The 15,607-nt window shown below is 40.3% G+C and overlaps 1 protein-coding gene across 6 annotated transcripts in view; it reads left to right on the top strand.

Annotated features, from left to right (window-relative positions):
- brip1 (BRCA1 interacting helicase 1) overlaps window positions 1-15,607 on the top strand; it is a 60,127-nt gene that overhangs the window by 5,508 nt on the left and 39,012 nt on the right. For all 6 annotated transcript variants that reach the window (XR_010804034.1, XR_010804036.1, XM_066678475.1 and 3 more), the window contains exons 7-14: window positions 3,063-3,353; window positions 5,314-5,535; window positions 5,827-6,026; window positions 6,372-6,504; window positions 6,610-6,764; window positions 6,922-7,090; window positions 7,581-7,721; window positions 8,206-8,367. Coding sequence is in view for 4 of the 6 variants with exons in the window: in XM_066678475.1 (XP_066534572.1) it covers window positions 3,063-3,353; window positions 5,314-5,535; window positions 5,827-6,026; window positions 6,372-6,504; window positions 6,610-6,764; window positions 6,922-7,090; window positions 7,581-7,721; window positions 8,206-8,367 (1,473 nt within the window). In the remaining 2 variants the exon portion in view is untranslated. The remainder of the gene's footprint in view (window positions 1-3,062; window positions 3,354-5,313; window positions 5,536-5,826; window positions 6,027-6,371; window positions 6,505-6,609; window positions 6,765-6,921; window positions 7,091-7,580; window positions 7,722-8,205; window positions 8,368-15,607) is intronic.

Genomic DNA, 15,607 nt, shown 5'->3' on the forward strand with positions numbered 1-15,607 from the left:
ACGCATTGCTCATGAGTCACTTTAATTTGCATAGAATTCGAACTGGAAAATGTGCAGAGCAAATTTGGAAGAATTGGAATTGCCATGCAGAAGTTTTAAAATGAAGAAACTAACATGGTCACAGACAAGTGTAAGAATATGACTCTGCTTGGCTATGCTTTGGTTTCAAAGATGGCAAATAATTACAAGAATGGAAAAAGAGAGCACAAATCTATTTACTCTATTATTTCTTTAATATATTTGCACTGGAAAATAAAGAATGTTTGCAGTTGTGAAGTTTTTTCTTCTACACCGTTAATGGGAATCTGTTCATTAACTGAATATAAATTGAAATATCAAAATAATCAGAAGGCACATGCCTGGGTTGAATCTTAGGCGAAGCTGCAATAGTTGTCATACTTCTGATAAAATGCCAATACTGGTCTTCCCCTTAGGAATAGATACAGAGCTGAAATCATGACATCACACATGATTTCGTGTGAATGTGTTTATAGTTGCTTTATATATTTTTTATCATAATATATCATATCAATATGCTCAGCTTTTTTTTGTGCTGAGGGATACCTGCAAAGTCTGCACCAAACAGAGCACATTTACAAATACTCTGTTTTTTACTGAAAAGAAGTGCTCAGTCCAGTGTGTCTGCTTCAGAGTGCCCTCAGCTGAGGTGGCATGCTAAGCCTAACACTCCTGCACAAGGCTGGGCAGTGTTGGGTTCTGTGGGCTGGATCAAGCAGAGGAATCGCTCCCAGATGATATCAGGACCTCACAGTGAAAGAATGCGGCCCACAGCCTGAATGTGTCTGTGGCAGCAGGTCCAGCCAATGCAGGCTGTTATCGGCATACCTGGGGTGTCTCTTTGCTACACGGCGGCGAGAAGGGGCCGAAACTGTGGCAGGCTGCATGTAATGGATACCCTTGTGTCAGCTGTTTCCTGCAGTGCTGCTGACAAGGCCTCCCATTCACAAGCAGGCCCTCTCTCTCTCCTCTGTCCAATGAATAAGTAATTATTCGGCATAGGAGGCAGGATACTTGGACTGTGCTATTGAATGTGGCAGCAGCAGGTAAGGTGATCCCCCTGGACCGAGACAACTGGAGCTCTGGCGTGAAACTCTTCCAGTGTTGCCGTAACCTTAGCTGCATCCAGGCCTTTGTTTACTTGGCACATCAGACCTAGGATTAATCCCGTTGAGGGACAGCTCACGTTCGCCTTTGTCCTATTGCGTATTGTAATATTTAATGGCAACAAGGTTTGAGGAGAAGCATGTAACAAAAAAGACCAAAGATTGACCCCTTCAGTGGAGCGAAGGCTAAGAGAGTGAGCTTGAATCCTGGTATTGAGGTGTAACACACGCCATGGCTTGGCGTTTATAAGGGATAAACTTACTCATGTGCTTAGGAAAAGAAACAAATGTAAAATGTGAAGGCTCATGTTTTTTTGCATTCTATAAACACCCTCCAACACACACACAGTCTCGCTAAGGACTAAAGATCAAATGTACTATCACTTTTCAAAAAAGGTTAGAACATTAACAAATGTGCCAGGAGTAAACATCCAACTTATAAGATAATCTGGTGCACAAGATCACAGAAGCCATATATTTGTTATGTTGAACCTTGTGCTGTAATGGGTTTTTAACCAATAGTACAAACACTATTGTATTAGGACACAATACTATATAGGAATCAAGCAAAACCCTAAAAAGTAATACAACATTAACATAAGGGCAAACAAAGCCACAGTCATTGCTGAATTGTCTGGGAAACAAACAATTCAATACATTTTAAGATAATATCATTATTTAAATGCCTGGGAAAAACTAATAAAGGAAAGAAGAAAGTTCAAGATGTCTTTGTAATTGCAGGATTAGTGGTCATCTAAATAATGCAGGAAGAGATGAGTCTTCACTCTGTATTTGAAGACAGTGAGGAACTCTTTAATTTCTACAGCCAGTGGGAGCCAGGACAGAGAAGAGTCTGGATCTTGTTTCCCCACATGACTGGAAGAATGATGGTTCAAGTCTAACTGTACTTGAGGCTCAAGGCGCCGATCAAGGTTTTCAGCATTGCTGATGTAGCAAGGAGCTGGTCCATTCTTGGCTTTGTGGTGTTAAATCTGATGTGGGCAGCTACTGAAACCTCTGATAAGGCTTAAGGTTTTTTCGTTTTGATATCACCATTTGTTTGGATATGAACATTTAGGTTGGAAACAAGGATAAAATTTTCATACAAGAGAAATTCTTTAGTATGGATTTTTTTACTTTTTGGTATATTCTAGACAGATACAGCTAACATGTCTTTCTCATTGATTAGGACTTCAGGAGCTGAAATGAAGGCTTGACTAAGCAAACAAGTAAATTGAAATCAGTGAAACTGTAACAATTTGTGACCTAAAAATGAGATTATTTGATTAACCTTTATCAGATTAAAGTGCTACCATACAAACATGGAAAGCCACACTACAATTCATGTAATTACTGAACTGAATTGATAACCATTACCAATAAACCATTATTGTTTTAATAACCTGTTCTTTCAAAATATTATTGATTATTATTACATTGTACTGTGCTAATGTGCATTATCTTACATCTTGTTTTGCTAGCAAAATACACACAGTGTCTATTTTTGTCTAACTTTTGACCAGTACTGTAAAAGTAATGTTTGTAACAGTGACCTCCAGCTATTGTTTGCATGAAATATGTGCCATGCTAGTGAAAGGATGAATAAGTGGGACACTTAGAGTTCATACACACCACTGAGGATCAGTTTCACCACCAAAGGCTGGTAGGTTCTTGTGTGTGAAGCCACAATTAAAGAGACCCGATCAGGGGAAATACCATGAACAATGGCAGTGTCTAAACTTACAGTCTCAGTTGGAGTCATCTGATCCTGACTTATAGCATGTCCCTGTTATTTATATGTTGTTTATCTCTATGTCTACTATGTAAAAAGTCCATTCATCCCATTCATCCAATGAGCTGATGTGACATATTGCATTGTTCCAGATGTTTATTCTTGGAATGCTTGTGCTAAAGTTTGTTTCCGTTATCTTCCCACAGTCCCCTGTGTCTTGCTCTCTTTGTCCTTGTGCCAGCCAGAGAGAAGGACAGAAGGCAGGTGAAAAGGTCAAAGACAAGGGCAGCGATGGAAAGAAAACTGTCCCTAAGATCTTTTTTGGTACACGCACCCATAAACAGATCACTCAGATTGCTCGAGAACTTAAACGGACGCTTTACTCTACTGTTCCCATGACCATCCTGTCCAGCCGAGACCATACCTGTGTCCACCCTGAGGTGATGCCTCACGCCAACCGCAACGAGCGCTGTAAGGAGCTGCTAGAGGCCAAGAACGTGAGTTGCCCAGTGCCCGGTTCACAGTGTCTTACATCACAACATCTTTTTAACACAGTGTCTTTATTTTAGTGTTTTGCACAAGCCCCTCAAAGAGATGATAAGGTTCCGTGGCAGTTCATTGGGTTCACTGGCTCCTATTGAGTCTGAAACATGAAATCTTACATTGTCATTGGTGAATTTATTCCAAATATTTTATTATCCATTACATCAGTTTAGGTTTTAGAAGTGGGTATATTACACCTCTTGGTCAGACAGATTGGCACAAGAAAATTAAATAGTAATAAATGTAAATAATGTAAAGTAATAAATTTGATAAGAAAAATTTTATACTGCTATTTTGTTTCTGACTTTTTCTGAAATGTCCTGTTATTTTGACCAAAAAGACCAGCATTTCTAGTATTATCAGGCTTGAGACTTAAATGCTGACAAATATATTGTAGTTGTACTCTACATACCATATTTGGTGGTTTCTATTTGTCTACAGACAGTCTACCATGTTTTTAAGCCTAATACAACAGTTTTGATGATATAAGCTATAAAGAAAGCATTACTCTGATATCAAAATATAAATTCTTGTAGCCCTACTCTAAAATGCTGGCAACCTTTCATGAATTATTTTACCATAGAACCCTCAAACTTGATATTTTGAACTGAGCTTGACCTCAGGTCTGCGGTGGAAAGAAACACCTTGCTCACTGGTTATGGCCTTGAGGCTGGATAGCGAGTGTAGCACTAATTCGGTGAAGCCTCTTTCCCTTTCACTTGGACAGTGGTGAAAAGGGAAGATGATGAGTTGCCTTCAGATTACTGCCACTGTAACATAAACCCAGCCTTTAAGTATCTACGAGTGAAGTCCTTGTCACTAGAGCTGTGGGGAGCAATTGTGGGTGATGCCCCCCAATCAGTCATACAGAGCTTTTTATGTGGCTCCGTCAAATACTTCAGGGATGCTTTGTTTTAAGTGTAGAAACTTAATGTGCCTCCAGCCACCAGGCAGCTTTTGTAATGAGCAACTATTACACCCTCACTTGAGGTGTGTTCACCTTTCGACCGTGGCCTGCCCCTGTGCATGAAAGAGCAATAGTCTGGGTGGCTTCTCTGCTTGAATGGAAGATCCCTGATCCCTGAGGCTGCGTCTTCTATACCGTCTTCTGCCCGCTCTCACAATCCCACCCCTTTATTCCCCTCATCTTTTGAGTTGCTCATCATGGGGTCACACGTCTCTTAGCACAGACATCATCACCTTCATAAGAGACAGAGGAGAGGAGAGATAAAAGAACCTGTGCTGTGTTAATCTCATGCTCTCGATGGCGGCTAATCCCCCTCTGAGTATAGTATAGTGGAAACTGCCATCAGCCTCTCATCAGCCCACTGCAGGCTCCAGTGAGCCCCAGCACAATGAACAGATGCCCCTTTTTGTGGCCAGCAGAAAGACACCTGCTCCATTTATGAAAAGGTTATGTGTTGCAGAGTGGTGATAGTGCTGTAATTGTTACAGGGGAAGCCAATGATGGATTGCCTAACAGCCTAAACAGTGGCTAATTGGTAATTGTAATGATAAACTCCCACTGTCTGGTGGGAAAGCTGAATAGTCACTTGCTGTTAAAATACTTGCACAAACATTTAATTTATATCCTGTATTTTCTCTTGTTCAATAGTATCAGTAGTGTGGACATATATTTGCAAAACAGTCATCATTTTCTTTTCTCATTTCCCCCACACTAGTTTTAATAAGTATGCCTTAAAAAAATTATGTTAATGACCTCTGTTCTTATTGGCTGAAAACATTTCAGGGAATATGTGGATCTGTGTTAAGATTGAGGATTGAATACATTTTGAAAATTCATATTTTCCACTTTATCTGCACTTAGATTTAGGCCAGATTCACAGTAAAGTGTATTAAACTGAATGAGCCACAGGTAAAAAGTTTAACATGAGTGTTGTATTTATTTTAAAGGGCCTTTCTTGCCGGTTTTACCATAATGTGCATAAGATGCGGGAACAGAGCAGTCTTCAGTGGGTGCATGGACTGCACCAAGCCTGGGACATAGAGGAACTGGTGCGCCTGGGCAGTAAACTGCGCTCCTGTGCATACTACGCTGCACGGGAACTAATGCAGGAAGCTTGCATCGTCTTCTGCCCTTACAACTACTTGCTGGACCCACTTATACGGGAGAGTGTGAGTATCTGTTCCAGCCTGAACCGTATATTAGGGTTATTAGATTTGAGAGGAATAAAAGTATACGGAAGTCTGAAGAGGGCACGTTTATTTGTATTGTTTTATTATGGATACTCTGAAAAGCTTAAATATGCTGAACATTCATTAATTAATGAAGATTTAGTTGGTTGAACATGAATATTTTTCCTGCAATTGACAGATCAATGGGAGACCATGTTTCCATCCATCTACTGCATGATACAGCTTCATAATGCTAATAGAGACCAATCCTATGTTTTCTACATTTCACAGATGGAAATCAATTTAAAAGGGCAGATTGTAGTATTGGATGAGGCCCATAACATTGAAGACTGTGCTCGGGAGAGTGCCAGTTTTACCTTGAACCAGAATCAGCTGCTGCAGGGCCGAGAGGAAATTGAGAGCCTTGTGACGTATAATATCCGCCGTAGCCATCATGAACCTCTGCTGGCCTTCTGCTGCAGCTTACTCAAGTACATTCTCTTTGATTTTGCTCTCACATTTTTGATATAAGTGTTTCTCCCAATCACATTGTTGCTCATAAAAAACCCAGTAGGTAAGTTGGTTTAAAAGTGTTAATGATTAGGTATAAACTGATATTAAATCAAAGAGTATCTGTCATAATAAGGTCTTATTGATATTTGATAATGTATTTACAGTAATCCAGAAGAGCAGAAGGGGTACTGTGATATTTTAAGGAGAAATACTGGATATCAGCATCAATTTAACCTCAATATTCATGTATTTTAGGAATAAGGAAAATATTTAATAAACCATAATTCATGCTACTATGTGATTAAATATGTGTGCATTTGTAGTTGGATACAGGAGAGCTCCAGTAAATTGCAAGAGAGAGATTATGAAAGTGCCTGTAAGGTGTGGACAGGGAAAGAAGTTTTAGGCATTTTTCATGGTCTCGGCATCACAGCTGGCACTTTCCCAGTTTTGCAGGTATCTCATTTAACTTACGTCTGCTCATTAGGTTTATGTTCTTATTTATTTTCCTCGCTCGGAATGTATAAAAATATACTATGTGTGTTTGTGCTTGTGGAACAGAAGCACCTAGAGGCAGTCTTGGAGAAGGAGGAACGGATCGGTCTGGTGAACGGGAGAGAGGACACAGTGCAGGTTCCCACCATCAGCCCCAACACTCAGTCTGTGCTCAAGAGCCTCTTCATGGTGCTGGAATTCCTGTTCCGACAAAACTGCAGGTCCTTATCTGCTCATTTGTGGATAAGATTTGTCCAAGTCATAAGCCTATTTGACAATTGCACAGTGGATGCTATCTGCATTTTTTTTACCACTTTGGCCAAATCAGATTACTTGAATTTGTTTGCATCTTTTTGGTAATTAATGATGTCTGTGTAGGTTTGCAGATGATTATCGTGTGGCTCTGCAGCAAAGCTATATCTGGGCCACTCAACAGGACGTCCCTGATGCTCAGGGCTTTTTTGCCCGGCCAAATCGGCGGCGTCAGACCACTCGCACTAAAACCCTTGTGCACACACTTAGCTTCTGGTGCCTTAACCCAGCTGTGGTGAGTGTCACTAAATGGGTTTTTGAATAATTTGACTTGTTAAGCATTTAGTAAATTTATTCAAACTTTTTGCATTAATCAGAACATTTCTCATGTTTCTTGGTTTATTATTATTTTATTTTTAAATCGGTTTAAATAAGGAAACTTCTATTCAAATACACTGATCTTGAATGATGCAACATATATCAGGTTTCCTACTTTAATACACAATGTGCTCATGTGTGGGAGATTTACGTTTTGTCTTATATACAATTTATATATTTTATATAAAAATATGTGAAATGTTAATGTGATCAGAAGCTAAAACATCAAACACCATACACCTTATCAGACAAGTATATGGAAGGTCCAAAAATGTTTACAAAGACAGGGGATGCTATCAAGCTCATTGTCAATAATTGTCTTCTACAGCAAGACAAGAGAAACAGAACCAGAATATGATTTCTTTGTGTATGTATCTGTGTGTGGGTGTGTGCGCGCTCACTTTCAGGCGTTTTCTGACCTCAGTGATTCAGTAAGGAGTATAGTGCTCACATCTGGTACGCTCTCCCCTATGGGCTCCTTCTCCTCTGAGCTGGGCATCCAGTTCTCCATCCAGTTGGAGGCTAGCCATGTTATTAGCAAGTCACAGGTTAGTACACTGCACAGCATTATTAAGTGAACTGCTATTTGTAAAAAAAACATTAGGCCTTCCATCAAATCTCTCTGCTTTAGGAGAAATGAGGACATCCTACAATTGTTCACTTTGTTACTGTGTTTCAACTTAACAATTTATGTGAATTTTAATGTGAGGAATTTAACTATTGCTGGACTTACGCCCGAAAGTCAAACAGTAGGTTTTTATTTACTTTATACTCTACTTATTATAGCTTTGGTTTCACTGGATATCATTTTTCTGTCAGAAATAAACCTGTGTTTTCTGGCCTGTGCATTGAAATGTCATAATGAATGGATTGTTAGAAACCAAACCAGAAACCAAAATAATGAATAGTTATTCATTATATGTTTATAATCACCAAAATCACAGATCAGGATATACATCTATTTTGTCCAGTTTTGACAGAATATGTCAATTCTAAACCACTGAGAATTACTTGTACTGTTTGATGATGCAGGTGTGGGTTGGCACGATTGGAATGGGTCCTCAGGGCAGAAGACTGTGTGCCACATTTCAGCATGCTGAGACCTTCGCCTTCCAGGATGAAGTTGGTGCTCTGCTCCTGAACGTGTGCCAGTCAGTCAGCAGAGGTGTGCTCTGCTTCCTGCCATCCTACAAGGTACAGTTCATAGCCTTTTAGAATTGTGCAGACTTTTTTGCCAATTTCTTAAATTGAAATTCATGTATTCATTAGAAAAAAAAATAGCATGAAATTCATTGGTGTTTAGTTTGTCTCTCAGCGCTGGGATCTTGGGTTCAAGTCCTATCTGGGTGGAGTTTCCATGTTCTCCCTGTGTCTGCGTGGGTTTCCTCTGGGGTTTCCGGTTTCCTCCCATAGTCCAAAAACATGGAGGTTAGGTGAATTGGCGTCTCTAATAACTGTCCTCTTACGTTACTGACACTACTACAATTCTACTCATGAGAGAACTTTTTCTACAGTCCCATTTTCAGAAATGTTGGGATTAATAGTCAAATGTAAAAAAACAACCAGAATGCAATGATGTGCAAATCATTTTAATCCTATATTTAACTGAAAATACAATGCTTCAAATGTTAAAACTGAGACGTTTTGTTGTTTTTTTTATATATTTTTTTTAAATTGATGACGGTTTGTGGGGATTGGCTTTTACAAATGTGCAGGTTGAATGTTGTTCTCGACACTGCAGTTCTACATACTCACCACTGGGAGGCATTAGAGACCACATGTTATTACCATACACTGTCAGATGTCAGCTCCAGAAGATAGTGGTTGGTGCCTGACATGTCCTTAGAAGAGCATAAAAATGACACCTGAAGCACTCGTTTTTAAAATTCAATGGTAAATGTCAGGCAGTGGCTTTGTTTGCTGCTTAACCACTAATGGCTGACTCCTGCTGTATAATAGATATCAGACAAACCTCTGGAGTGCAGGCCGGCATTTTTCCTGTATCACCTTTCAGCTAACGAGCTCACTTTTAAGCTCTCATTGATAAATACTTTGTTCCCCATTGTTTGTTATGCCTTTAACATGAATAATTGATTCTCATTCAAGCTCCCTGTCAAGATGAATGTTGTAAAGGGACAAGTAACTTTCTTGAATGTCTCTGTCAGTGTGCGTACAATATAGATAGGTCTGTGCATAAAGTTGTATTTGAAGAGAGAAATGTTTTATCATACGTTTAAGGGTGGCTCTGGTTCTTTTTTCTAATAGATATTTTTGTTATGATATTTATGTTGGATTGCTTGCTGAGCAAAATGCCTAAGGCCACTGGCTCTGCATCAACATTAACACTTGCCTGTTGAGGTATAATAATGTTCTCATCATCTTTTCTTAAATAGATTCATTGTCTATCATGTTTTCTTTGTAGTCCCTTCCTTGTCTTGATTGTCAAGATTCAAAATTGTAAAATCCTGACTTGAGTGCTAAGTATGGGTACAAATTGCAGCTGTCGGCTTGCAATAATATTGTCATAATAAAGGCCCATAAACATTTATTTGATTACAACAATTTTGTTAGAAGACACTTTTCTCTGTATGAAGAGACATGTTGTAGCATGATGTAGTATGATGATATGATATGATATGATACCATTTTCGCCCCAATACACATGTTAAACCATTGAACCTATACCATGGGGATAATTATTCATAGCTAAAATGCATCATGGAAAATTGAGCTAAGTAAAAAATTTAAGGCTCAAAGTACAATAGTCCTATTTATATAAGAAGAAAAGACAGATAAATAATTTATTTTCATTATCTATATTTGAATTAATAATCAGCTGTAATGCTCTAAATATAATTATAAAAATATAAAAAATAATTTCTTTATATGGTGAATGTAAGCTTTTTTTTATTTTTTTTTTTATAAACCGTTAACAATGCATGGCTTTATCATTCACCCGGATACCCATTCATTTGTTCATTCATCTTCTGTAACCACTTCTTGGTCATGGTTGTTGAGGCTGTAGACTAGTCGCCAGTTCATCGCAGACTGCTATATCCAGTCTAGTCATTATTTCATTTTTTACATTTTTTTTTTTTAATGCCTCATACCATTACTTACCTTGATGTTTACACATTTTAGTATTTCTCTGGTTCTTTGCTTTTGTGGCTAGGAGTTGTATTAGCTTTTAAAATTGTCCTTTGCTCATAAAGTTGTTCAGGCGTATATATGACGTCTCTGTGTGAATGAATATTTAATATGAAAGCTGAGTAGACTGGGGATTAGTTTGAGCCTGAGAGTCTGTGGATGTGCTGGAGCCTCCAAGTCCCATCTGAGGAATAGGACAGAGTATCTGCTGTCTCAAGATGCCTACTCTACATACTTTCTATCACTCGTTAGAGGCGACATCCGGTGTGTGTTTGAATTTGTGTGTTAGTCTGTTTCTAGAACAGTAACATCTGACAAGGGGTACTAAGGTTCTGCCTTTTCGTCTCTGACTAGACTCTGCCTCTTCTCGCTGCCCCTCGAGCTGTGGTTTGTAGCAGTTCTGACACAATGACCCCCCTCTTAGTTAGATCCCATTAAACCACAGTGCCCCTCATCGTCTGGCTCGACCACAGCAGAAACGAACTGGAAGAATCTGGGGAGGGCCGGCTTATTAAATGTTGGTTTGCAAAGGTGAAAAGATCTTGGAGAAATGCAAGATGCTTTTAAAGCAGATTAAGATAAGGGCCATTAGGGGTGATGTCGCCATGCTGTCTGTGTGAAGATGCGTCTGTACTGGCGCCTTGTGCAGGGTGAGGGAGGGGTGTGGGGCGACTGTATCCATTGAGCTTCTGTCCTATCAAAGTCAAAGTGCACTGTAGGGTGAATGAGCTAAGAGCCTGAGAGACCTGCTGGCCCTTGTGCATGCTGCCCACTGTCTCTGAGGCACACTCAGCCATAAGTGCACTGTCAGCTCAGTTGACCTCTCGCCTTGCGCTATTAGATGATGCTCATCTTCACTAGAGTCAGACTGATAGGACAATCTTGTGGCTGATTTTAAGGAGCCATGTTAAAATGGGAAATGTTAATTAACCATAAATTGTCTCATATGGATCAAATTATTTGCATTTGTTTTATTGCATTCTGTTTAATATGTACTATATTTTCGTTTGCATCAGTTCTATTTATACTGTGTGTTCAGTATTTTCAGCCTGTATCACTGCAGTGAGTATTTGGTGACTGCAGATTGTCATAAGTGAAAAGTTTTCTTTACAACAAATTTAAATAAACACAAAGCCTCACCCCCTCAATATTTACAGATACAGTGATCACTGACCATACAGAAGCACTGTGTAGTTCTACAGATCCAGACTGTTTTCCAGCTGTTGCTGTACATACTTTTTTGCTTCTGTTCACACTGGTCTTTATTTGTCAGGAACCCCATAAGACCACCACAGAGCAGGAAGTACACTTGCTCTGTGATGGTCAGCAAACAACGTATACAGAGCAACTGATGATCTACTGTCTGTAATTGTAGAACTACAAAGGACTGTTCTGCAGTCAATGGAGCTGAGAGAATGGATAGTGAGTGGACATAATGTTATGGTTGATCAGTGTATATTGCATGAATATGGTCATTGTGAATCCTCTCATGAAAGCCTTTGCTTCAAATATACATTCTCGGATATCATTTCCATCTCAAAACCTGCCTTTATCTTGAAGTATGACATGTCAGTTGGTCAATAGACAGTGAAATAAGCCAGAATTAGACTTTGCTTCTGTAGCTCCTGCCCACTTGAGCTGTAAATGAACTGTAAATGGTGACACTGAGCTCCATTAGTAACTAACAGTGCTGAATGTCTCCACTCAAGTCTGTTTACCACCTTCAGTCTGCCAGAACCTCCTAATGCTTTCTCTGCAGAGGGAGGGTAGGGGTTTGAGTGACTTGCTCCACTTCAGACACCACGATAAGTCACTCGGTTTCACATGTATTGCTTGGTAAATATTTTGTCCACAGATGATGTGCCACTTGAAGTGTATGACTTCCTTTCTGAAAGCTCCTGCATTAGAGAGGCAGGCATTTCCTAGCTGCAGCTCTTGACCAGATAAAACCGGATCTATCCTCCAGCCAATCTTGCGCTTTATCTGCTGCTCTTAGCTCTGTGGCTGCTGGCCTCACACTAATGGCCTGTCCTGCGTCAGTGTAGATGCGCGTGGCTTCTCGCCGGCAGGTGGCATGGGCGCCACTCGGCTCCGGCCTTGGCGTGATCGTCACTGTGATATTTGAAGACTGAATTATTTACAGCTGCTTCATGTCTACTCCTGCTGCCACCAGGGCCGGCATGTTTCATTAATGATACCTGGCGACCAAGCACCTTCCATTATTTAATGGCTGTTTGCGAAAAAAAAAGTGAAGCGGTAATGTGTTGCCACACGATATAGCAGTGTTGGGGATGAAGGGAAAGAGATAAAGATGGGTGCTTAAAGGGGGTTGTGAGGATGAAGAGGAAGCAAAAGAGCGAGAGAGAGCAAGTTGAGCACACACAGTTCAGTACCTTTGAGTGCCATTCTGTTGTCACATGCCCTTTGAGAGCAGGGGCCGCTTTGCCTAATCTACCGTAGCTGCACAAGCTGAGCGATGCATATATTTTGCCCAGAAATGACAATTCATTATTTATATTTTGTTGTGCTCTCCAAGTTTGAAAAACAGCCATCACCCCTTTTTGTTTACATTAACAGCTTCAGTGTTGCTATTAAACTTATCCAAATATATTCTGCATTTAATGAGTGGCAGTGAACCATATGGCCAAATGTGGGATAAGTTAGACTTAATCATTTATTCTTTGTAAAAAAAGATATGCCACACGGATGCAGCAGGTAGTGTCGCAGCCACAATAGCCCCAGAGACCTTGAGGTTGTGGGTTCGATTCCCGCTCCGGGTGACTGTCTGTGAGGAGTTTGGTGTGTTCTCCCTGTGTCCGCGTGGGTTTCCTCCGGGTGCTCTGGTTTCCTCCCATGGTCCAAAAACACACATGGGTAGGTGGATTGGAGACTCAAAAGTGTCCATAGGTGTGAGTGTGTGAGTGAATTTGCGAGTGTGTGTCACCCTGTGAAGGACTGGCGCCTCCTCCAGTGTGTGTTACTTCCTTGTGCCCATAGATTCCAGGTAGGCTCTGGACCCACCGCGACCCTGAACTGGATAAGCGCTTACAGACAATGAATGAATGAACAATTAATTGCATTGATTCTGATGAATCACATTTTTTGTTAAATTTGTACATTATATTGCAAATTACCTGTGAACCAACTCAATTGTTTGTAATGTTTTTTATTATTATTATTACTTGTTGTTTTTTCTCCCTCTTAAACCAGTGAGCACCCTAAATATAGTAATTTTTTTTGGGTGCTACCACTATGGGTCATAAAGATTTGTGTTGGTGTGTTTCTGAAGCTGTGAATTTCTTGGCTGCTGTAATCGAGCACAGCTGGGCTAATGAATAAGCCATGAGGTTGGTGTGTGAGCTGCTAGCCTGCTTGAGCAGAGTGAAGGATTTACTATCGGAATCCTTGCAATCTTCATCTCTTCACGCCATATATGCCTTCTTATGCTGTATTCATTGATTACATCACACGTAACTGAATGCTACCATTAGTTTGACTGGAAAACATTTATGATACCTCTTACAACTTTAGGTTATACTTTTGTACCCCAAAGGTGTGCGAGACTTGTGTGGGTCTAAAGATAAACAAGTTTAATCACTGTCGAAGCCTGTCTTGTGCTGGTGCATTCTTGTCTGCTTGGTGTATGCTGTCTGTTTGATGGCTCTGTGCTGATTTTACTGAGGGCTGGCACAGGGTCACTCCTGTCATGTTTGCGCACCTGAGCATCAGCCAAGTGTGTAAATTGACATTTTCATTCCGTGCTGGCGTGGTCTGGGCCCTGTGGAAACAGTGCGGCTCTTGTCAGATAATGCCTCTGAATTATTCATGAAGGCCATGTGCTCATCCCACCACCACCACCATCTCCATCTTTCAAGGTCCATATTCACAACCAAATTCTACAGTAGCCCCTTATTAACTTTTTTAAATTTGTTTTTTTCCATTTTTCTTGTTTTAAAACCTTCAGATATGAAATATTGTGAATGAAAAAACATTATTTGTGAACCCGCAGCATTGCATTTTTCAAGCTGCATTCATCTCTAATCACCATAAATATTCAGGGTGATTTCTGAACCATATTTATATTGGCACGTTTTCTTACAAACAAAAAAAAATTGCCATTAATTTTATTTATTAGATGTAAATTTGATCAACATGTCACATAATTTGATAATGTCACATCCAGCGTTGAGTTAAATGAAAACATCTAAACATTCATTCATTCATTCATTCATTGTCTGTAACCGCTTATCCAGTTCAGGGTCGCGGTGGGTCCAGAGCCTACCTGGAATCATTGGGCGCAAGGCAGGAATACACCCTGGAGGGGGCGCCAGTCCTTTACAGGGCAACACAGACACACACACACACACTCACACCTACGGACACTTTTGAGTCGCCAATCCACCTACCAACGTGTGTTTTTGGACTGTGGGAGGAAACCGGAGCACCCAGAGGAAACCCACGCGGACACAGGGAGAACACACCAACTCCTCACAGACAGTCACCCAGAGCGGGAATCGAACCCACAACCTCCAGGTCCCTGGAGCTGTGTGACTGCGACACTACCTGCTGGACCACCATGCCGCCCCAACATCTAAACAATGCTTTATAAAAAAAATGAATAATTTAAAAAAACATTCAAACAGAAACAACATGTAACAGAAGTCCAATTGCCCCAATTAAGTCCCTAAGGACCGGAAATTGGGGAAGAAAGCTTTTTCTGTTTTAGCTTTACTGGTGCAGGAAGCAGCGCAGCTGCAAACCAAGAGGTTCTCTTCTTCAGCAGTCACAAATTCCTGCCATATAGACAGGCGACTCCTTTCCTGCTTTTGAACTGGCCTCCACTCTGTCAAGATGAGGGATGCGGAAAATGTGCACGTAATTAAATGGCAGCATGGAGGCAGACATAGAGCAATGTTTACTCACAGTGTCTGTGAGATAAAAGCATTAGGACCATTACCCTGTGCGCCAAAGGGCTCCTGGAGTGGCACTGTATTGTATTTCAGCCTTTTTTATAAGACCTTACAAATTACAGCTCTGGGAATATAAACAACAAGCATACACAAGGGGTCTTTGTGCTTGCATGTGTCACTATCTTTTAACATCCAGCATTTTATTATCAGGTTACATTAGGGTTGTTATCAGGTTACACTTTGGCTTGAACTCTGATTAATAACATTGCCCCTGAATGTAAATTTGGGATGCTTAATATAGTCACTAGACCCATTGACTGTAGTTGAGGAAGAAGCTACACAAAATAATACTAGAATAAGAACAGCAAACATCAGTT

Source organism: Hoplias malabaricus, chromosome 1 (genome assembly GCF_029633855.1).
Source record: "Hoplias malabaricus isolate fHopMal1 chromosome 1, fHopMal1.hap1, whole genome shotgun sequence".
NCBI lineage: Eukaryota > Metazoa > Chordata > Actinopteri > Characiformes > Erythrinidae > Hoplias > Hoplias malabaricus.